Source organism: Lampetra fluviatilis, chromosome 9 (assembly GCF_964198595.1).
Source record: "Lampetra fluviatilis chromosome 9, kcLamFluv1.1, whole genome shotgun sequence".
Taxonomy (NCBI): domain Eukaryota; kingdom Metazoa; phylum Chordata; class Hyperoartia; order Petromyzontiformes; family Petromyzontidae; genus Lampetra; species Lampetra fluviatilis.
Window position 1 is genome coordinate 5,094,318 of NC_136283.1, and position 23,874 is coordinate 5,118,191.

The 23,874-nt window shown below is 45.8% G+C and overlaps 2 protein-coding genes across 2 annotated transcripts in view; both read right to left on the bottom strand.

Annotated features, from left to right (window-relative positions):
- Positions 1 to 1,133: 1,133 nt before the first annotated feature.
- LOC144934149 (pterin-4-alpha-carbinolamine dehydratase 2-like) lies at positions 1,134 to 11,801 on the bottom strand. Its single transcript, XM_078859636.1, has 4 exons — positions 11,505 to 11,801; positions 3,680 to 3,811; positions 3,056 to 3,136; positions 1,134 to 1,938 (listed from the first exon to the last, which is right to left on the bottom strand). The coding sequence occupies exons 1-4, from the start codon at positions 11,505 to 11,507 to the stop codon at positions 1,843 to 1,845; spliced, it is 312 nt and encodes a 103-aa protein (XP_078715762.1). The 5' UTR covers positions 11,508 to 11,801; the 3' UTR covers positions 1,134 to 1,842.
- A 1,631-nt stretch (positions 11,802 to 13,432) lies between these two features.
- Positions 13,433 to 23,874, bottom strand: part of CDHR2 (cadherin related family member 2) — a 62,660-nt gene continuing 52,218 nt past the window's right edge. Inside the window, exons 24-32 of the mRNA XM_078859637.1 lie at positions 22,565 to 22,653; positions 21,170 to 21,259; positions 20,065 to 20,130; positions 19,633 to 19,699; positions 18,766 to 18,899; positions 17,393 to 17,506; positions 16,271 to 16,351; positions 15,414 to 15,489; positions 13,433 to 14,926 (exon numbers count right to left, since the gene is read on the bottom strand). Coding sequence (XP_078715763.1) covers positions 14,765 to 14,926; positions 15,414 to 15,489; positions 16,271 to 16,351; positions 17,393 to 17,506; positions 18,766 to 18,899; positions 19,633 to 19,699; positions 20,065 to 20,130; positions 21,170 to 21,259; positions 22,565 to 22,653 — 879 coding nt within the window. The 3' untranslated portion in view covers positions 13,433 to 14,764. The remainder of the gene's footprint in view (positions 14,927 to 15,413; positions 15,490 to 16,270; positions 16,352 to 17,392; positions 17,507 to 18,765; positions 18,900 to 19,632; positions 19,700 to 20,064; positions 20,131 to 21,169; positions 21,260 to 22,564; positions 22,654 to 23,874) is intronic.

The window sequence follows — 23,874 nt, forward strand, 5'->3', positions numbered from 1 at the left end:
TGGCTTATCACGTGCACATTTACAGCAGCTAAATATTCTAAACGCTTGTTGATTCTAATCGTGGAAAGAAAAAACCGGAGGACCTGGAGAAAAATCGACGCTACCACAGAGAGAGAGAGACACGCAAACCCCAAATATACAACAGCAGGCGTCTGGGTGGCGGTCGAAACCCACGACCTCCTGCATACCTAGGCGAGGTAGTTAACATCTCGCCACCGTGGCGTCGAATGATGCACACGTCATAGATTCCGATTAAAATCCCTTAGGCATTAACCATGGAACGTTGGGCGAGCGTTGACGTGTGGTTGATACCGTTGAACCAATCTTGGTCCAACATTCCATTTTAATTTTCACGTGGTTCTTCTCACATTCATCACCCCTTGTGTGTCCACATGAGGCCGCTGTTGAGCTAACGCGTTGAAAAAAACAACCACAAATCCACCGAACTAGCCACGCGAGGGCTCTGACGACGCAATGGGGGAACGCATGCAAGCGTCCATGACTCGTCTTCCTTTACTTTGTTGCGCTGAATGAATCAGCCGAGTGCGCAAACTGGCAGTTGGGATGTGTTGTTCATCACCATGCTTGGCCTTGACTAATATTTCAAAGCGGTCAAGCTTGTCAAACCAAATACTGCTGTATGTAGTAACCACGTGCTGTTACAATGGAGTAATCGCTTGCTTTGGTAACTCTTAAAATGTACACGTCCCTTCTTCGAAGGGCATCTTGGAAAAACGGCAGAGGCTCATATATGTACCGTATGTTGAACTTCTTTCGCACCGTACGTAGCCAAACGTGCTAATCGAGGGTGCGCGGGAAGGACAACAAACTAAACACAAGAAGCAATGGGGTCTATCTCATGGGGTATCCTCTGTGCCGCGCCATTGATTGTTCATGAGCACGTGTTGCAGAGCAGGGCAATCTCTGCTGGTCAATATTTTAAACAGCGCAGTATAAGTAACTTTCGCATTTCGTAGACATGCCTTTAACTTTTCTAACGCCGTGTTAAACTTAAGTCTCCAACATATTTTTTAAAAGTGCTTACAAACAGTGAAGTGTAAATAGCATCTTCATTTGACTTAGAATAGGTATGTCACCGGATATTTACAATAATGACGAGAATTGCACACGATTAGAAACGTTTATTTGGTATCCCTTTCACACTTTTCACACACCGCAAATTCGAATCAAATGAAAAATGCAGACAACCGTACGCGAAAAAACCTTGGCCGACGATGTGTTGACTAATGGTGCGTGGCGTTCGGTAGGTGGAAAGAAGCGATGGCAAGATGTGGCGGCTTCGGTGGCAGCGGATGAGATGACCTCGATCTCCACCGTGAGGGTTCAGCAGTTTCCTGCGTCTCATCTGGTGCGGACCTTGGCGTGAGTACCGTGTGTGTATGTACGTACGTTTAATTTCTTTCGCACCTTACACAGCCAATCGTGCTAATTGGAGGTGCGTGGGAAGGACAACAAGCTAAACACAAAAATCAATTTAAAAAAAATTAGTTTTCAATCGAGGTTTAAAAGTGGATAGCTCCAGTGGCTTCCTAACATTGGAAGGAAGAACGTTCCAGACGGCTGCAGAAGCGCATCTGGAAGCACGCGGACAGCAGCGACCATCTTTGTTCGATGGTCAGCCAAAAGCCGCTACTGCGAGGATGACCGGAGTTCGCGTGAGGGTTTATGCTCTTTGACGAGATCAGCAAGGTACTGTGGTTCATTCGTGGCAAGCACTGTGTGTGTAATGAGTGCGACCTCATCACATATCCGTTCGGTAACCGTAAGCCAATGCAGCTGGGCGAGCACCGGACAGACAAGGCCGAGGGGGCCGGGTCGCGCTTAAATTGAGGCCGCGGCTTTGTCTATGAACCGGGCGAGGCGTACGTCCCTCTCTGAGAGCCCCCCGCAGTCGTGAGTGCTGAGAGTGATCTGCACCTGTGGAGAGGGGGGACCAGCGGAGGTTGCACAAGCCGTAACATGATTTATGTTCCATTGGAACCTCATTTGCCAGTAAAAAATATGTTAATTGTTTTTTTACCCTTCTATCTGGCAACAAAACTGACACCTTTTTTTACAAGGAGTCATGTTTGCATAGACCACAATACCTGCAGCCATAATGCAAGTATTGTGGTCTATGCAAACATGACTCCTTGTAAAAAAGGTGTCAGTTTTGTTGCCAGATAGAAGGGTAAAAAACAATTATCATAATTTATGTCATTCATGATAAAGGTTTTTTTGGTTAGATCGCGTAAGCATAAATCTGTCGTAACCCTCCACCACCCGACACAGCCAGTAAGGTTTGTCACGTAAACGACGCGCCAATTAGTTACTGCTTCAGCCCACCGATGCGTTGGAGAGTAAATCCACAACATTTACAATTTGAGTAGTACAATGTTTTGCTGGTAATTAACATCCTGCATCATCGGGCGATTTGCCCGAATAGTGAAGCAATCCACCTGCTTCCGGTCTTAATTAGAGCATCGTTATAAACCCATCAATTACAACGTCGTACTCAAATTGTAAATCTTGTGGAGATTTTGGGTTACTGAGAGATGCATGACAGAGCGTGTGCATTCTCGCCCAGAGTATTCGGGGAGGGTTACGGCAGCGATCGTGTTAAGGTTAGTGTACTCTGCTACAATCCCGGCGAGCAGAGTTCGATTCCCGCTCACGGCTAATGTCAGTGACGAATATACGAACCGGTCCTGGGCCTCCCCTCGGTCGACTCGGGGTTAAATCAATACCTGGTCCAGTGCGTAAACATCGCCACTGGGGAGACAAAGCTGGCAGAGCGTGGTGCTGGTCACACTACCCACTCGTGCGCTGTGCTGACTTTCAAATTCCAAGAACACAGGATGAGATGTTACTATCCTTTGTGCAAGCACTTCCAAGAGTTCATGAACAGTGAGCCTGGTGAAATTTGGGGAGCGCATCGTCAGTAGTGTACCTTTGGTTCCTAGGTAACAGTGCTTGCCCTAACAGTCTGGTAAGAATATCTGTCTTGTCTCTCCCACAATACATTCCGGAATGATTAATGCACTATTGTACTGACCTTGTTGTAAACGTTAAACCACTCTGGATGATGGTCCATTTTCTCTGCTTGAAGAGCGACCCGCGACATAAATCCAAATGCCTAGAAGCGAGGAGCCATCAGGAGACAAACTTAAGCATTATGAATAATACAGTGCACCAGTGCCGGATTATCCTAGTAGCAAAAGTAACTACATATGCTACGGGCCTCGTACTTTCAAGGGCCCCGCGCTAAATGCTTTCAAGCTATTAATTCCGGTTCAGTGATTCTGTACTTGCTCTATTACTATAGTACTACATCGCCTTCAACTTTTATGAACGACTGGGTGTTTAAGGTTAGCGATTTGTCGTATGATCTGGCTGTATAGCAAATGAAAAAATACAATTACTTTACTATGCAAGTGAAAAATTTGTGTTTAAATATTTACGTGTTTTTGTTTTATTTAAGGCCCCTTTATAACATATGCTACAGGCCCCACACAAGCTTAATCCGGCACTGCAGTGCAGTATTGCGCAATGTGAAATGCAGAATACACAAACAGGACATTACTTAGAGGAAATAAATGTCTGAGGGAGGTATTCTAAAATATACCGGAGTGTAAATGGTTAGGTGGGGGGAGGGTGGCGCGGGCGGAGGGGGGGGCACCTGGTTGAAATCTTTGAAGAGAAACTCCTTGTGGAGGGCATCCCTGGAGGCCTGCACGAGCCAGCCGGAGGCGGTTAACTCGGGGAGCGCTCCCTCGCGCTCGGTCTGACCCAGCAGCTCTGGCCGACCAGCCTGCGGGGCACGCGGACGAAAAAGAAACGAGAGAAAAAACCCGGCGTGAAGTTTGGAGCCCCGCGGCGAGAGTGAGCGTCGTCCCGTTCATTCCATGTTAAGATTGCCAATGTTGCACAAATGTATGGTGTGCAAAAGCTGTTGCCGTGATTTCCATCAGTCTGCCCCGGGTGTGTGCAAAGCCGTCGTTATAGCTACTCTCCTGTGGGCATGTGCATGACCCACTGGGGAGGCTGCCAGCTTGGTTATGATGATCAAGACTCTGAGGCTTATGATGCCCCGGGTTCCCATGAATAGGGAAACCCCAGTGCCAGAGAGGGAAAATTGAGCATGAATGATCTTCTATCAGTCGAGATGTTGAAGGAAACCGGAGCACCTGGTGAGCCCATAGGTGGAGGTGGAGGTGATACTCGAATCTCTGCATAGATGGATTCAAGAATCCATTACCATATTAGCATTTCCTGATCACTTTGAACGTTCAAACCGACACAACTTGGTATTTACTCCATTCTAAACGATTTTTTTTTTTATTTTACCAGGTAAGGCCCACTGAGATACAAAGCTCTGTTTGAAAAGCGACCTAGCCACAAATGATAGCTCAACGAAGTGGCTCATCGTATGTAAATTTAGAGCAGCCAAATACTCTAAACGCATGGTTCTAAAATCCACGCGACCACGGGCAAAACATGCAAACTCCAAATAAATAGGCGTGCGGGTCGGAATAGAACCGACAACCTTTCCTGTATACCAGGCGAGTTAGTTAACATCTCGCCACCATGCGAGATTTCCAATCTTCCATCCAAATGCAAATCAGTTTCAACCCTCCTTAGCTTCCAAGATCTCATGAGATCAGGTGTATATTCAGGATAATTGTATATCGAAGTTGGTTAAGGTTGCCTCATGCTACTTGGACGTGCATGACCAGGAATACAACTTGAGTGACCGGCATGATTGCAACGCTGCCATGAATGACCACAGCACTGCTCCCCACTCCAGCGTACCCACAGAATGAGGCAACCGGTCTCCACCCTACAATTAAGTACCAAGGAATTTTCATCCTGGGTCATGGCAAATAAAGACAAAGACCCCCGTATAACCGATTAACAGAGTGTTGGGGCAAGTGCTGTTAGCGAGCACCTATGAAGGCTGGCACGGCACACGAGGGGGTGGGTGGCCAGCACCACGGCCGGCCACATTTGTCTCCCTCTGCGCCAGGTACTCATTTAAGGCTGAGTCGACCTAGGGGAGGCACATGACCGGTTCAGATAATCGTCATTGGTGTTGACTGTGAGCGTGAAACGAACTCGGGTCGCCGGGTTTGTAGCGTGGCGTGCTAACCATTCATTACACCACCTGGGGCATGGCACACTCACACACACGCAAGTCGTGGAAAGATATAGAGATCGCAATAGATATGTTAATGTACCCACACAAACTGTCCTCTGCAAGCTACACACCACACACAAGTCTTTGTTAGCTTTTGGCAGAGTAGAACCTTTGGCAAAGCATAACCCACACATTAACAACACAAAGTTGATACGCCAAGATCTCTTTGACAAAAAAGCTATTGTGATTAAATGCTTATTCATGAATCACTGTGAAAGTTATATTATCACTACGCGCTTATTAATGGGCAGTACCGTACCACTGTCAGAAACATCATGAAGCCTCCTTTGCCAGTAGCAAAATATAATAATAGGTTTTTACTCTTTTATCTGGCAACAAAACTGAAACCTCTTTTTTTACAAGGAGTCATGTTTGCATAGACCACAATACCTGCAGTCAGAATGCAAACAAAAACACACTCTGATAATGTATGCATTGTCCTTGAAATTGATACTGGTAGAAACCTCCTGGTTACACCAGCCCACAGGGGATTATTGTGTCCGTCCGTCGTGCAGGGAGGGGCTGGGTGGGGAGGGAGGGGCTGGATGGGGAGGGGAGGGTGGGGAGGGGCTGGGTGGGGAGGGTGGGGCTAGGTTCGGGAGGGGAGGGTGGGGAGGGGCTGGGTGGGGAGGGGCTGGGTGGGGAGGGTGGAGAGGGGCTGGGTGGGGAGGGTGGGAGGGGTGGGGCTGGGTGGGGAGGGGCTGGTCACCCCGTGGTGCCCTTATAAAACTCAACGTTTAACCTACTCACGCCGGCTTGTGCCCGCCCTCACAGTCGGGCATATTTGCGGAATACACCACGCCGCCGTTGACCCTGGCCATTGACCGAGCAACTCAACATTCCTACCAGCTCCCTCCGCAGGAATGTGTTTGGTCCACACCAGAGACAGCTTTCCTTACTAGTCTCATACGGTGTTCGACCAGAAGACGCCAAAAAGGTGCACAATTCAAAGACAACGCACTATCAGAGTAATGAGGGCTCTGGGTTTACATCATGAGGGTAAAGAACCTATTATCACTGTCAGAAAGTTAAGATGATTCACAGCGCTTCGTCGATCCCCTGCTGGATGAAGGCCTCTCGATGGTATGTTGGTGTTGGTAGTTGTTTGACCATACTTCACCAAACTGCTCAGCGTGGATTGGTAAAGAAGGGGACCTGGGACCGGTTCCGATATTTGAAGTTTGCACGTCTCTCTCTCCGTGGTCACATGGATTTTTGTTCGGGTCCTCCGGTTTTTCCCTCCACATTTAGAAACATGCGTTTAGAGTATTGGGCTGCTGTAAATTTAGTTTAACACGTAGGCTTTCGCGACCAATATTATTCATAATCAACGTTTTTGGGTTAGATCGCGTTACTTATAAATGTGTCGTAACCCTCCACCACCCGACACGGCCAATCAGCAAAAAAGTGTCACGTTGACAAAAGACAAATAGTTCACTGCTTTAGCCCACCGGGCAATTCGATTGCCCGATAATGCTGGATGCAATTACCAGCGAAATGTCGTACTCAAAAATTGTAAATGTTGTGGTTTCACGCTTCAACACACCGGTGGGCTAAAGTAGTGAACTATTTGTCTTTTGTCAACGTGACACTTCTTTGCTGATTGGCCGTGTCGGGTGGTGGAGGGTTACGACACATTTATAAGTAACGCGATCTAACCCAAAAACGTTGATTATGCTGTAAATTTACACATCAGCCACTTCTTTGAGCTATCATTTGTGGCCCAATCTCTTCTGAAAAAGAACAAGATAGCTCTTTGGGCCTTACTTGGTAAAATAAAAAAAAAATAGTTTAGTTTAGATACCACTTGCCACGGATATTTCCCATGACTGGCGATTAAACTCTGGATTTCATAGAGCAAGTGGTCACAACCAGATAACCTGATGCTGTTTCGACTGAATATATTCCTGTAGAAGCATTCTACCCGGCACCACGGTGGTGAGATGTTAATTACCTCGCCTGGTATTAAGGATGTTGTGGGTGCGATCCTGACCATGACGCCTGCTGTATATTTGGAGTTTGTATGTCTCTCTCCCCCCGTGGTCGCGTGGATTTGTATATGGGCCCTCCCGTTTTTCCCTCCACGTTTAGAATAAACGTGCATTTAGAGTATTTGGCTGCTGTACATTTCCACATGCTAAGCCATTTCGTTGAGCTATCATTTGTTGCCAGGTCGCTTCTGAAAAAGAATTACATAGCTCAGTGGGCCTTACCTGGTAAAATAAAAAATAGTTTAGTTTGGAAACCACTCGCCACTGATGTTTACCATGCCTTGCGATCAAACTCGTGTTGCTGGATTTCATCGTGAAAGTGCTCGTAATCAGATAAACCTGCTGCTATTTAGACTAAACAAATGCCTGTAGAAGCATTCTACCCGTATTATTATTATCATCATCATGTTCAACGTTGGTCGAAAACAAAGTAAGCATCTGAAAATGTAAATATAGCCTCGAGGAGGAGGAGCAGGGGAGGGTGGTTGGCTCGGGATGGGGTGGTCAGAATCAGCCGAGCAAACAGGAATTCCTAACCGCTGTCATTGTCCGGTTGATCGCTGCACTCACACCCCCTTCACAAGCACCAATCCCCTATCGGCAGGACTCAGCCGCCCAATGGATTTGAAAAATTGGTGGGGGGGGGGAAAGGGTAAAAAACGAGAGAGACGGATTTCTCCATGGCCCCCGTGACCTGTGACCTCGTTATCAATGGTGCAGTTTGTGTCGAATGGTCAACAGGGAGTGTACTGCACACGTGCAATGTAACACTGCAGGCATTGTGCTGCAAATTTTAGTTTGAGTTCTTTTGCTGCCTTGCCCAATCTTGGTGAATCGGACTTATGTCATTAATTTGCTTATTTGTTTAATTTTAGTGACTTGCTTTACAATTTTCTCTATTTTACACTCCGATCGTTTTTACACGCTTTCATTTAACTCACGTTGTTGTTGTCGTCGTTGTTGTATCCTCAAATATTGTAACTAAATTTTAATCCACTTCCCAATGTGGTATCGACTGCAAACTTGGTATACTTATGTCATACTGATGACAATACTATCTATATTCTATCATAAAAAATATATATTTGTAAATATTATTTTTTATATGTTATGTTTCGGCTTGGGTCTAATTGTCCACGGTCAACTGACGTTGTGGCAAGTTTCGGGGCCACTTCCTGGAGTCTTGGAGTTCTTCCATTACTCGTACATTTCATAAAAGCGTGTTTTAAAAAAAAGTTTAAAAAAATATTACTTATTTTTGCCTTGTTTGCTGTTGTAACTTTCTGACCCGCCCAATACTGGACATCGAGTATAAAATCCCGGCCTTCCGTTTGTCCTTCAACTAAATTACAAGAGCCTTTGAAAAGGCCTGAATTAAAAATAAAGTTACATGAAGTGGACCCCCCCCATCCCAGACGTGGGGGTAAAAAGTCGATCAAAAATGTGTTGACCCCCTTCCAAAAAAATGCCACCTCCCCCCCAAAAATAAATGTCTTTTTTTTATTTGAAGCTTTCGTGACTGCAGGAATCCATACTCTTTGGTTCTTTCGGTAAAGTCACGTGGGCAGAAAAGTAATAGATCACGACGTTTCGATCGCAACATAAGCAACCGTCATCAGGCGACGTACGTCATCAGTTCTCCTGCTGTGTTTGTTTCACCTGATGACGGTTGCTTGTGTTGCGATCGAAACGTCGTGATCTATTACTTTTCTGTCCACGTGACTTTTGTAGACATATATGCCAATACCAGAGGTGGGACAAAGTCATTGTTATGCAAGTCCAAGTCGAGTCGCAAGTCATCAAATTCATGACTCGAGTCTGACTCGAGTCCAAGTCACATGACTCGAGTCCACATCTCATAGGTGGGACAAAGTCATTGTTATGCAAGTCCAAGTCGAGTCGCAAGTCATCAAATTCATGACTCGAGTCTGACTCGAGTCCAAGTCACATGACTCGAGTCCACACCTCTGGCCAATACACCTTACATACAATAGTCATCAGTAGCTTCATAGCTCATCGGATTCCTCCAGGCTAAATAAAGATTTTGAATCTAAAAAAAACCGTAGCGTTCACAGCAAAACCGCAGCGATTTATTGAAAACACAATCAGTTGAAAGTCGTGTTGATTAAATGGTTATTGTTACACTTTAGCAGTTGACATGGATGGATATGCATGTCTTTTCGTGATTGACGATGATAATTATTATTACTTGGCAATACACCGAGTGATTTTAAGCCCGGGCAATTCCTTACTTGTTGGAAGAAGCATAACACATTGCAGCAATTGCAGTTGACAACAAAGCAGTTTTGAGGGCTCTGTAAAATGGGTCACAGCATGACCGTGATTTTTTTTAGGTCCACTGTAGTTTCCCTGCGGCACGCCCACCGTGCCTTATCAAATCACATTCACCAACACCATCATCATCATCACCCAGAGCCATGATCTATCCACTACTGGATTAATTAAGGCCATCCTATCACTGTCACGACAGATTTGGGCTGCATTAATTTCATACACAGCACTCTACACTGCACAGTGCAAAAATGTACTGCCTACGTAATACACAGTGTACTGAAGTGTATGTTTATAAAAATGACAGGCCTAGTGGCACATCCGATTAGCACGGTGGGCTACGTACGGTGCGAAAAAAGTCCATCATGCACACATCCAATGTGCAAAATTGCGTGATAATACGCAGCCTGACCAACACAACACACAACACGCTTCATTTGCAGCAGAATGACCAAATTCTCATGATTATTGATGACGCTGCGGACCTGCACGGTCAACTATTAATGAGATATCTCTGTAAACGCGCGAATCGCTGCACACATTTACGTGGAACTTCTTTCGCACCGTACAAAGACAAAGATCCCCCGGGTAGCCTGTAACAGGCTGTAGGGGAAAGTGCTGTTAGGGAGCACCTACAGACATACAACAAAGACAAAGATCCCCGTGTAGCCTGTAACAGGCTGCAGGGGCAAGTGCTGTTAGCCAGCACCTCCAGACACACACCAAAGACAAAGATCCCCCGTGTAGCCTGTAACAGACTGGAGGGGCAAGTGCTGTTATCCAGCACCTCCAGACACACACCAAAGACAAAGATCCCCCGTGTAGCCTGTAACAGACTGCAGGGGCAAGTGCTGTTAGCCAGCACCTCCAGACACACACCAAAGACAAAGATCCCCCGTGTAGCCTGTAACAGGCTGCAGGGGCAAGTGCTGTTAGCCAGCACCTCCAGACACACACCAAAGACAAAGATCCCCCGTGTAGCCTGTAACAGACTGCAGGGGCAAGTGCTGTTAGCCAGCACCTCCAGACACACAACAAAGACAAAGATCCCCCGTGTAGCCTGTAACAGGCTGCAGGGGCAAGTGCTGTTACGAACACCTCCAGACACACAACAAAGACAAAGATCCCCCGTGTAGCCTGTAACAGACTGGAGGGGCAAGTGCTGTTAGCAAGCACCTCCAGACACACAACAAAGACAAAGATCCCCCGTGTAGCCTGTAACAAGCTGCAGGGGCAAGTGCTGATAGCCAGCACCTCCAGACACACAACAAAGATAAAGATCCCCCGTGTAGCCTTTAACAGGCTGTAGGGCAAGTGCTGTTAGCGAGTAGCACCTACAGACACACAACAAAGACAAAGATCCCCCGTGTAGCCTGTAACAGGCTGCAGGGGCAAGTGCTGTTAGCGAGCACCCCCAGACACACACCAAAGACAAAGATCCCCCGTGTAGCCTGTAACAGACTGCAGGGGCAAGTGCTGTTAGCGAGCACCTCCAGACACACAACAAAGACAAAGATCCCCCGTGTAGCCTGTAACAGGCTGCAGGGGCAAGTGCTGTTAGCGAACACCTACACACAACAAAGATCCCCCGTGTAGCCTCTAACAGACTGTAGGGGCAAGTGCTGTTAGCGAGCACCTACAGACATACAACAAAGACAAAGATCCCCCGTGTAGCCTCTAACAGACCGTAGGGGCAAGTGCTGTTAGCGAGCACCTCCAGACATACTACAAAGACAAAGATCCCCCGTGTAGCCTGTAACAGGCTGCTGGGGCAAGTGCTGTTAGCGAGCACCTCCAGACATACTACAAAGACAAAGATCCCCCGTGTAGCCTGTAACAGACTGCAGGGGCAAGTGCTGTTAGCGAGCACCGAGTGGCCAGCACCACCACGCCCGACCGCCTTTGTCTCCCCCATTGGCGACGTATATTTACAACACCGCGACCAGGTGACTCGTTTGAGGCCGAGTCGACCTAGGGGAGGCCCGGGACCGCTGCACCACCACCACTCGCTATGTCTCGCTCACCATCTGACAAGTCGCTCGTTCCACGTGGTAGCGACACCGCGGACGCGAGCAGCGGAGTGACACCCAAACCGGGTCTCGCTTTGCTTTCTTGGTTTCTTGGTTGTTGTTGTTTGGTTGCTGCTGCTGCTGCTGCTGTTGTTGTTGTTGCGTCCAATCGCTCGTTCCACAATCTGTGTCTCTTCTCTGGATGACGTCGCCGGTTTGTGTTACGCAAGCGATGCCTTGTTTGGGTGGGCGGTGACCTCCTCCACGCCACCACCGCCGTCTCTACAAATTCACACCGCCTCTCCTGTGATGTGTGTGTGTGCTGTGTGTGTGTTGTGTGTGTGTGTGCTGTGTGTGTGTGCTGTGTGTGTGTGCTTTGTGTGCTGTGCTTTGTGTGTGTGTGCTGTATGTGTGCTGTGTGTGTGTGCTGTGTGTGCTGTGCCTTGTGTATGTGTGTGTGCTGTGCTGTCTGTTGTGTGTGTGCGCGAGACAGCGGATCAGCCTTGCCCGTTCCAAGCCTCTGAGATTCTGTCCCACGTCCACACACACGGAGAGAGACGAGGGACTGCGCCCCCCACTGGTCAACTTGCAGAGCAGCCCACGGACAGACGGGGGCTTGGCGCGAGATCGTCGAGTGGCGCAGACGTCCAGGTGGAATTAAATGCGTGCGTGTGTGTGTGTGCTGCTTCAAGGGCGGTGTTCTTCATTGCGCCCCCCGCTACCCCCGACAATGCACGAAGGGTGAAAACACCCCCCCGCCAATCAGTGCCGGATGAAGCTAGTGCAGGGCCTTTAGCATAAAAAAAATAGAAATATTAAAACACAAATTTTTCACTTGCATAGTAAAGTAATTGTATTTTTCTTTTGCTATACGACAAATCGCTAACCTTAAACACCCAGTCGTTCGTAAACGTTGAAGGCGGTATAGTACTATAGTGATAGAGCAAGTGAAGAATCATTGAACCGGAATTGATAGCTTGAAAGCATTTAGCGCGGGGCCCTTGAAAGTGCGGGGCCCGTAGCTACATATGTAGCTACTTTTGCTACTAAGAAAATCCGGCACTGCCCCCATCAGTTTAACACGTAGGCTTTTGCGACCAATGTCCATAAAGCAGGTTTTTTTGGGTAATATAGCGTAAATACCCCATCATCATGTTGCTGTTAAACCCCCAATGGCTTCAAATGTGTGGCGACAGTGCACTCACACTGATGATGTCTTCTTATTGGCGAAAATCCCCCCCCCCCCCCTTTGAAAATTAGTTAAAAACACTGCTTTAAGTGGTGATACAGACGTGAAGACGTTGTTCAGTGTGAAATACGAGCTGCTGTGTAAGGTTCCGTGGGATCTGCAAATCAATCATTGGTCCCATGAAGTCACCTGTTCGTCTTAACTGCCGGAAGGTCTCCTCTGCGATTCCAGAAAACGATCATCGACGTAAATGGATAAGATGTGAAAATGACATCTTGCTCAACCGAGTGTTGAGGTGATGCTTGTGCCAATAGCACGGTTTGCTGCGTACGATGCAAAAGAAGTTCAACATACATACACAGCACTGAGCTAAGTGGTGGTAATTCCACATTCCTCTGGTGGTAGCTCGTCTTCCCAACAACACTTGACTACCCCACAGTGGTACTCATTTATCGACCCCGAAGGGATGATGGGCTGAGTGAACACCCCCCCCCAATTATGAATTGAACTCGCAGACTTCCGATTGCGAGCTGCGAGCTCTACACCCAAGGCGACCTGGATGTATATGCTACGTGTATATGTTATAAGTAGTTTTGCTCAAAGTTCGAGTGTAGTTTGGGCAGTGAAAGAAAAAAAAAGACATGCACATGAATGATTGTAGTAAGATTCATTTTTTTATTAATACGATGAAACTCTCATTACATATATATTCAGGTTTGATTTTGACAAAACTCCGCTGTGAAAACACAACATTTGAAAAACAGAATACAGTAACATCGGAGGAATAGCAAAGACCAGTGGACAATTACAATATTAAACGCAAATATTCTGTTGCTATGTATTGGCAAAGGTGAAATTAACAATAATAATTAAAACATTAAGAGTACCTGAAATGTATTTTGATTTACAATTACTTTGTAAACCTTAAAATGTTACATAAAGTGCTATCATACATTGTCCTAAACATCTATAATTTATTGCTATCGTTTTGTTAAAACTAGTAAATCACAATCTTTAGTTTAACTTCTACAGTTGTTTTCCTCAGAATGCATAATATATTTGCTCGTGTCAACTCCACGTGCATAGCACAGACTAATCCAGCACATGCCTGACAATTCCAAAAGGAAGTTTGACCCAGAAGTAATTTTTCGCTGCAAATAATTTGAGGATTCTCAGAGCAGTGAGCAATACAGAGCACGCACTGAACTCGGATCCGTTTGCTCTCTAGAGCAGAGGCTCATCCACCGAACCGGCCTCCCACAAAATCAGAAAAGTCGTGGGAATTGCTTAGAATGATTGTCAAACTGCCGCGTCTGTACCGAGATGTCCTAACCAGAAGCGGTGCCATTCATTAAGCGTTGTGTTCAGGCACCGAAACGCCAAAATCATATTGCCATCAAGGTCCGTAATGCGACATCGGGCTCCGTTGCATGAACCAGCTGCTCTTTAGTAGAAATATAGAGCGTTTGGAAACGTTTTGTTTATCTTTGTGCTATTGTATTATCCTTAATATGAGGTGAACAAGCCATTAAATGGTCTCATGTGAAGTGCCCAAAACATCGCCTAGTTTAATTATGTTTTATTTGAAGGCATTATTATTGATCAATGTGTTGAGCTTTTTTTTGTTACTGTGAAAATAGATTATTAAACCCTTTGAATGCTGTCCTTAAATTATGTGTGGAAGGGGAATGCATGTATGGAATATGTTTTACTGCGTGGTTGGTAATCTTAAGAGAAGCTGGGAGTCCTGGAGTTGCCTTAAAGAAATAAAAACCCACTTTGTTCTGTCAGTTAACCTGTGTAAACTACATTCATCACGAACGTTACTTTTGTAAGATAAACATATTTTGGTGAAAAAAAGCTTCATAGCTCATCGGATTCTTCCAGTTCAAATGAAGATTCCGATTCTGGAACCACAGGTTGCTCTGCAAAGAACGAGGTTTTTTTTTCTGCACGATTACTTCCACATCCCTCGCCATAACTCCACATGGCTGCACCAGTGTATGCTTTGTTAGCGACCGTACGATTGAGAGGGAGCCATCAGCTTGCGAGCTGATGGGGTGCAGGGGCACGCCGCAGGCTCCTGTTAGATATCCGTTGTGTCAAGAGCATCGTTGTCGACGCCCTGCAAGTTTGGCAATTTCATGTCGCGGGCACTGCGATCCTTTTCTCGCTGCTGGAGGGCGGCTCCCAGGAGGTTCTGCTGGGCGCTCTCACCGTGCTTGGGGCTGTAATTCGTTGGAGGCGCCTGTTGACACGCATAGACGTCGTTCAAGGGTGTGGCTGTGTTTTGGATGCGATGTCACGCAGGATGACGAATGGACGTTCACTCAGCCTCGCCACATTTTAACAACGGAGTGGATGGTAAACAGATGGTGAAGGAGGAAGACGGCGGAAAAAGATGGCGAGACGGTGTCAAGAAATCGGAGGCCTCTACTGGGCATGAATAACGAAAGAAAGCACGGTATGGAAGACAATTGGGGGAGAGGTCTCTGCTCAGGATTGAAAAGTTACACAGACTGACAAAGAACAGACAAAGCTACCTTAAATGTCACTTTGCTTGTGCCTCTCTCTTTTTTCCAGAGGTGCATTCATATTTTAGTAAACGATAAACATGGAAAATGTGTATGTGTATAATAAAAGCTTCCTCGGAGGGGGTTTCAAGATGCTGCATTTAGTCTTTTTAGATAAGAACTCAGTACGATGAGCTGAAATGTGAACCGTAAAATGCGTACCTTCTTCACACTCATTTCCGTTTCTTCGATCCGCAAATCGCTTGCATCAAGAACATTTTCATCCAGAGAGTTTATGCTGAGAAAATGAAGAAAACGATGTTCAGATATACCACTTTCGCCGCCACCACCGTCACCATGACTGTCATCACAACCACCGGCAGCCATCATCATCGTCACGATTGTCACATCGCTTGTGAACGTTTTATTATGGCATCAAAAATTATCATTGTGACTACATAAAACAGTTGATTAGCAATGCATTGTGCACTGTGAAGGAGGATTGTTTGCAATAAAATAATGAACAAAGTGACAAAAGTCCGTGTCTACAAATAAAACTATATGTATGTTAGTATGTTAGTCCAGCAGCCTATGAGCCTTCTGGATCCAATGTTTTCCAATATAATTTGTTTCAAAAGATAAAACCTGATACCGGAGCATTTAACTTGTTTCACTCTGCAGTTCAAACCGAAAAGTGAAACCATTCCAGCTTTCGCCTGCTGATATAAAACACTGCTGGAAAAATCTATCTGGAGGGCCCATTGCTGATGGACCAAAAACGTTCTATGTGCATGTTGTCTGTTCATTACGGTGGTGTAGCGTGGTTGGCATGGGCCCTGGTGCAAGGAATTAATAGGCAATCCCCTCCCCACCAACTCCGTCCCATGTCCCCCCACCCCTCTTTGTACCCTGGTGCTTGGGTCCCTGCAGCTTGTGGCCCCTGGCACAGTTGCAACTACCTGTACATTTGATAGCTACACCACTGGTCTATACGTTATTATATTTTTTAAGTGAATCGGTTGGTGTGCATTAAACGTCCAATTAATGAAACCTAACGCCTTCCTCGCATTGTCACCGACCTCTTCCTGTCAGGGTCACTCTCCTCGATATAGCCGAGGTCAGGAAGCTCATAGACGGGGCTGTTCCACAGCGGGTTCGATCTGCGGAGACACCGGCGGTTTCACGTCACCACAGATTTGCATTGCACACGGCGACGATTGTAAAAGTTGCATAAGAAGAATAACCAACTGAACTGGATCGTTCCAATTTGCAATTCAAAATACAATTGGTTAGCCAGAGCACACGAAACTTATTGTCATCTTGAAGCAGTGAAATTATAAATATTCCTCCAATATAGTTAAAATGTTTTCATCAATAAAATGCATGCAGAGATCTACGTACGCATTAGGTACTGCATTAGTATAACACTTTAAATGTAGCTATTTAACAAAAGCCATCTGAATCCTTCTAGATGTTAATACATAAGCTGTTCTAATTTTTAGTCATTTGTTAATCCACTGCTGGATTAAGGTCACAATTTGTGTTTAATTTGTTGTCCTTCCTTTTATGTTGGCTACATATGCTGCAAAAGAAGTTCTACACACTATAAACATTTTTTTTTATTTTACCAGGTAAGGCCCACTGAGCTATATAGCTCTTTTTCAGAAGTGACCTGGCCACAAATCATAGCGCAACGAAATGGCTAACCACGTCGAAATTCAATGCAGCCAAATACTCAAAATGCATGCTTCTAAATGTGGAGGGAAAAACCGGAAGATGCGGAGAAAAATCCACTCAACCACGGGGAGAACATGCAAACTCCAAATATACAGGCGTCAGGGTCGGAATTGAACCCACGACCTTCTGTATTTATTATCTCGCCACCGTGGCGCCACTACTGGATGAGGGCGGCGACATACCATATTGGGGTTTCGTGACCATACATCACCACCCTTGTCAGTGCGAGTTAGTCAATGCGGGGGGCCCAGGACCAGTTCAAATATCACTCCCCACTCATGTTAGCCGTGAATAAATGATGGGTCATCAGGTTCACAGCGCAGCATGCAAGCCACTGTTCCGCTGCTCCACCCCACCGTGGGCTGTCAGAGAGACACAAATCCCATAGGTGTGTTTCTCAGTTGTTGATCGACGCGATGATAGTGAGAGGGTGGCGAGAGACGCTGCCGTGCTGGGCAACTCACTTCTCCGTGGCGTGCATGTTCGTGCCGGGAACCTGGGTTCCGTTCTGCGCTGGTGCACTCTTCACTTCCTTGGCGCGGTTCATCGCGGTCATGGACTTGAGTTTCCTCTGGTAGCTGCAGAGATGCAACAGCATGATCGTAATTTTTGGTGGACGTGGCACACCCAATAAAGTTTAATACGAAACAAGAGACAATTTAAATGGATAATACCCATGTGTGTGCTTGCTAAAGCTGGTTCTCCAATCAAGTCCTCCAGAAGTTTTCCTTAGGTTCCTGTTGTGTTAAGAACTGTTAACCTGATTATTGAAGACTTTAGGATGATGCAGACTTGCTAATGAAAAAAGGGCCACTCCAGCATTGAATTTAAATGAAGAAAGTAATCACGATTTTGCATGCAAACTTGTGATATATTCAAGATACTGTCTTGGCTATAGCATACAGGCATTATAGCGAAATGTGAGAGAGATGGGAGATGTACAAGACGAGACAGGATATAACACAGACTGAAGAGACACTCTAAATGAGACAATGTCAGACAGGGTGATCCATCTATAGACACGTGATTGAAAATTGTGAAAGTGATGGCTCCATACCTTACAGAATGGTTTGTTAAAATGATTTAAAATGCGTATTGAGATTAGTGGGAGACATGAGAGTCTTTTATCTACAGTTTCTCGCTATTATGTCAGTGGAGCATCTATAAGTGTAGATTACTGACTCTGGCTAAGTACACTCGAAAAATATTTCCTGGATCGTTCTCAACGAACCCTACTACATCGTCGGTGGAGGCTCATTGGTGGGGCCAGGCATCACGAGTAAAAAAAGAAAAAATCCTGAACAATACATGACTCATCTGCTCATTCTATCGATTATAAATTGCATGCAAACCCCTTTCTCTCCCGCTCCAGCTGCCACTGTACACGGAAATCACATTTAACAGCCAGACCTGTTCATAAGGCCTCAATAGGAACCCACTTTGCAGCTTAATTACTTAACTGGGTTAAATTGTATAGATATATAACCAGGAAAGAGCCACTGAACTATATAGTTATTTTTCAGAAGTGACCGGCCCCCAAATGATTGCCTAACGAAGTGGCGTATGATGTTGACATTTATAGCAGCCAAATACTCGAAACGAATGTTATTTTTAAAAGTGGAGGGAAAAACCAGAGGACCAGGAGAAAAATCCATGTGACCAAGGGCGTCTGGGTCAGGATGTGACGAACCCACGACCTCCTGTCCACTAGGCGAGGTAGTTAACATCTTTCCACCGTGGCGCCCCCCCCCAGCATGCCCCCGCCCCCCCCCCGACCTTACATATCTGAGACATTATAGCACAAACACTAACGAATATTATGCTTGTTATGAGCTACCTCGTGCGCATGCAGACTGTGATGGTGATCATCACAGTCAGGATGAGGAGGAGAACCACCGCCAGCGAGATCACCAAAATCTCCAACAGCCTTAACTGCGCCATATTTGGATCTTCAAATGTGGGACCCGAGCCCTGTAGCAGACGCGGAGGGAATGTAAAGCGATGAGGTCAGAAACTGGACACAATGGTGAATGGTATTCATTGTTGATAATCGATCATTTATATCAGAGGTGGGGAACCATTTTCCTTCTGAAGGGCCGAATAACACGTTTAAATACTTTTTGTGGGCCGCACGCGCACAGAGACATGACATGATAATCAGTTATCACGTCGACTGTATATGAACTGCATACATTTTGTATTTATTTAACTCTATGTACATGTACAACCCTTTTTGTCAATCCACTGCTGGATGACGGCCTTCCCACACCGTGCAGGTTTGGGGGGGGGGGGTGGATTGTTTACCATAATTCACCGCACTAGTCGGTGCAGGTGAGTGAAGGCGGGGAGAGCATCGATGTAGAAGCATAGAAAGCACAAAAATGCATTTTGCTGCACTGTAGCCCCACAGCAGCAGCCTACAGCGCCTGTTTCATGCCTGGCGGTCGCCAATCCAGCCACTAACGAAGCTCGCGCCTGCTCAGCTTCCAAGATCTGGCAAGGTGGCGTGCATTCTGGGTTACTGGGCCATAGGCGTAAATACATATTGCAGAGGTCACTTAGGCCATTGTGCTGTTTGTCACTTTTGGCTACCACTTCCTGACTTTGGGACCGGTCATTGATTCTGAAAATGATTGTTGGTTTACCGTGTATCATATCACGGTTACCGGTTTACCAGGTACCATTGAACAACCCTTGCACTTACCACACCAGTCATTCCCAGGCCTATGAGTTTCTGCACCGCCTCTGTTCCCACACTGTCCTGTATCACTCTGTGGAAAACACAATTATAAATGAGTTTATTATAACGACAATCCCTTACTACCAAGACATGTCAAATCACACGATTTGACATGTCTTGGTAGTAAGTGACAGAAACAAGTGTTTGGGTCAGATACGTTTTTTTTAAAATCAGATACAGTATATATATAAAAGCTATGCAACTTTTAAATCTAGATAGAACACTCATTTCTTTAGGACTGGTTTTTGTGTTTAGTTTTGTTGTCCTTCCCCTGCACCTCCGATTTACACAGTTGGCTACATACGGTGTGAAAGAAGTTCTACATGTAAACATAGGTATATATTGTTGTATATTTACTTGTGCAGTTACAGTGTTGACAGTGAACCTGGCACGTACTTCACCGCTCGTTCTTGACTCACAGCTGTCCCATTGCTGAAGTAGAAGTACACCTCCATAACTGACCTGAAATCAAGACATTGCACAATTACATTCTGGTTGCATGCTAACTGCCAACACAACCCAGAGGTCGCAATCGGGTACCCGATACCCGTACCCTACCTGATACCCGGCTACCCGTACCCGGCCGGGTACGGGTACGGGTAGCCGTTTGCGACCCTGGTGCGGCCGGGTACGGGTAAGGAATCAAAACCCGTTTGCGACCTCTGACACAACCCCTTAATCTTTTAATTGACCTTTTTATCGATTTCAAATGCATTTTTTTGCCTGTAGCACCTGGTATGCACTTGTGGTGACACATCCCAAGCACAAACCAGGCTCGACCCCTCCTCCGTATTTTCCAGAGTTGGATGGTATCAGGCACGTGCAAGGTGATTTGGTTGCAATTGGCTGATTTTGCGATTTAAAGCTTTCGTGACTGCAGGGATTAATCTTTTTGGTTCTTTCGGTAAAGTCCCGCTGTCTTTCCGACAGCCCTGTTCTTCACCTGAGGACGGCTGCTTGCGTTGTGGCCGGAACGTCGTGAGAATTTCATTTTATTATGTTTTATTTTTACTATTTTATTATTTCCCTTCTACGTGACTTTACCGAAAGAACCAAGAAAAATTGACTGATTGTTAATTCAGCCCGAGACCTCATCCGTGCTTGCTCAGTGTGCTCTCGACTCAAGCCTAGACAGTGGCCAAGTGCACGCCCCAACGATCAGTTGTGCAGACAAACTGCTCAGCAGAACTATCGGCCTGCAGGCGCTTTGACCACATCTGAGCGAATGGCTGTGCGTCAAGGAAACGACGGCGCATTCAGGATTGCCAACGACTGATCGTAATTCGCGAACGTGAGTGTGATGCGATACGGCCGACGCGAATAGCCGCGCGGGCTTGATGCGAAGGAGCAACTGGTCACGCAAACTGCTCGCAACTGATTGCAGAGACGTCCACGGATCAGCGATTAAATTGCATGCAACCAAGTAGCGCAAGTAGTGCAAGCTAAAACGTGTGTGTTCCGTTGAAATACAAATATTTATAAACCTGTGTGTTCCACTCACTTATCGTTTCCCTCGCGGGTTTGTTTCGTAGACGCTGGTTTGATGGCAGTTATTGCGACAATGGAGTTGTACACAGTCTTCTGGAGATTTCTGAAAAACCAGGACGCATTACGCATTGGAGATATCCTGCTGCCAACACTTCTGCTGCTCATCGACATCACTCCGTCTGCCAGTGGTTAAGCAGGTCATGCAATCTGACCGAGTCGTACCGAGTGGTCAGTGGTGACTATTGTCTACCTTAGAGGCCAAATGAAGCCCTTGCCTTCAGCAAAATGCGCAAGTGGAAGGCAATTGTGGATATCCTGCCATGTTCGTGGAAACACTGAGAACTGGCGAAACGTCGTACTCAGATTGTAAATATTGTGGCTTGGCTCTCCAACACACCGTGCTGTACTAGTAACGAATTGGCACGTTCTGTTTACGTGACAAACCTTACTAATTAGCTGTGTCGGGTGGTGGCGGGTTTAACGACACATTTATATATTTACGCGATCTAACCCAAAAAAACCTGTATTATGGATGATATTGGTCACGAAAGCCTACGTGTTAAATCGAGAGCATCTTCGGACATGTAAACTTTAGCAACAGCAAAATCTGACATCAAGCTATGTATGTGTATTTCTGTAGGGGAAAAATCTTCATCCCCCAGCGATTCTATACGTTGCTGAGATTTACGGTTGTGATTTGAATCATTTGACCCGTTTTTTTTATTGTGGAGAATGTAGTGGCCACATGAACTCACCGCATACGTATACGTTTATAAAAAAACTGAATCTTATACCCGTGATATCGATGCGCGTACGTGAACTTACGAATCGATTTATTCCACTCCGGATATAGTTATCTGTTGGCATTTTACTACTAAACAAATTGTAGAGTAATTACAGTGGTACATTAGATTTTTTGGAGGATAATATCCTTGCTATTGCACATCTGTTGATTAGAAGACTGTCTCATGTCCTCTTCTCTTTAAATGCCAACGTTTGATAGGAAAGTTACATTTTCATAATTAAGATTATCAGAAAAAAAGTCTAGATTAATATTAAAATCACTGAAAACTGTAGACTCAGCAGTTTTCCCCCCCTTAATGGTGATGAAGTCCGCACCTCCGATTAGCAGTTAGCTACATACGGTACAAAAGAAGGTTAACCCACATACATACAAGGCATTGGCACATTTAAAAGAGAGCAGAAAAAACCATTTGGTAAACATATGGTTCGTACCCAAAATGTTAAATATTGTACAATATTTATAACAATTTAATCATATAGCAGAGTTTATGTTAATGATACACAAATAGATGAGACTATTTCAGAGTTTGATATTACTGCTTATCGTAATGAGTCTTAATCACACTAGTTTTTTTATCGTGTGTATCGCGTGCAATTTTCTTACATGGATATTTGACCTTTCTTTGCTTCAATATCTTGTACAGAACCATCAAAATCCAGCTTTACCTTGTTCGTCTCACTGATGAGGAAGGCCTTATAGGAGAAAAGTAAGAACACATCCTCAGAGAGATTTGAAGCTTTCGTGACTGCAGGATTCCATACTCTTTGGTTCTTTCGGTAAAGTTACATAGTTAGAAAAATAATAGATCACGACGTTTTGATCGCAACACAGGCAATCGTCATCAAGTGGGACAACCACAGCAAGAAACAACTGCTGAAGTAGGCGAGAGATCTGCCGTGGCACGAGGTTATATAGTGTATAGTGTAGTGTATAGTATAGTGTATAGTGTAGTGTATACTGTAGTGTAGTGTATACTGTATAGTGTAGTGTATAGTGTATAGTATAGTGTATAGTGTAGTGTACAGTGTATAGTGTAGTGTATAGTGTAGTGTATAGTAGCCTCGGCAGTAGTAGGTGAGAGAGAAGGGGGGGGGGCAGAAAAAAAACTACTTTTTCTTTGATCCTATCTACGTGACTTTACCGAAAGAACCAAGAATATGAATTCCGACAGTCACGAAAGCTTTAAGTCAAGATTTATCTTTCAAGACACAAGGAGTATAGTATTTACACTTTATCTAACTTCGTCCGGAGGTAGCTTGGATGGCACAGAGGGCCCAAAGCACCGAGCCGGCACTGCTGAGCCGCTGCCATTCTAATCTCAGCTTCAGTCGCCTCGACAATCAACAACCCGCAGGTTTCAAGTGCAACGAGGGGATGAGGCTCAGCTTGGTCGCACAACACATTAAATTCAGGATTTTTTTTTTTACACAATTATATGCGGCTCAATTCCAGCTCTCTGGGTATTATTAAACGTGTCTTTTTTAATATATATTTTCGTGCGACAGACAATAATCTCACAGCTCTGTGTGTGGGGAAAGTCTGCCCTCTGCAGTGTGTGAATAAAACACATTCCTGCGGAGGGAGCTGGTAGGAACGTTGGGTTGCTCGGTCAATGGCCAGGGTCAACGGCAGCGTGGTGTATTCCGCAAATATGCCCGACTGTGAGGGCGGGCACAAGCCAGCGTAAGTTGGTTAAACGTTGAGTTTTATAAGGGCACCACGGGGTGACCAGCCCCTTCCCTCCCCACCCAGCCCGACCCCTCCCACCCCCCACCCAGCCCCTCCCCACCCAGCCCCACCCAGCCCCTCCCCACCCAGCCCCACCCTCCCCACCCAGCCCCTCCCCACCCAGCCCCCTCCCCACCCAGCCCCTACCTGCACGACGGACGGACACAATAATCCCCTGTGGGCTG

What these genes read in the sequence shown, in the direction of transcription:
- LOC144934149 (XM_078859636.1), bottom strand. An exon ending in TCTTCAAAGATTTCAACCAG is followed by an intron (nt 3,137 to 3,679) that starts GTGCCCCCCCCT and finishes CCTCGCTTCTAG; the next exon opens with GCATTTGGATTTATGTCGCG. An exon ending in GGTTTAACGTTTACAACAAG is followed by an intron (nt 1,939 to 3,055) that starts GTCAGTACAATA and finishes CCCTCTCCACAG; the next exon opens with GTGCAGATCACTCTCAGCAC.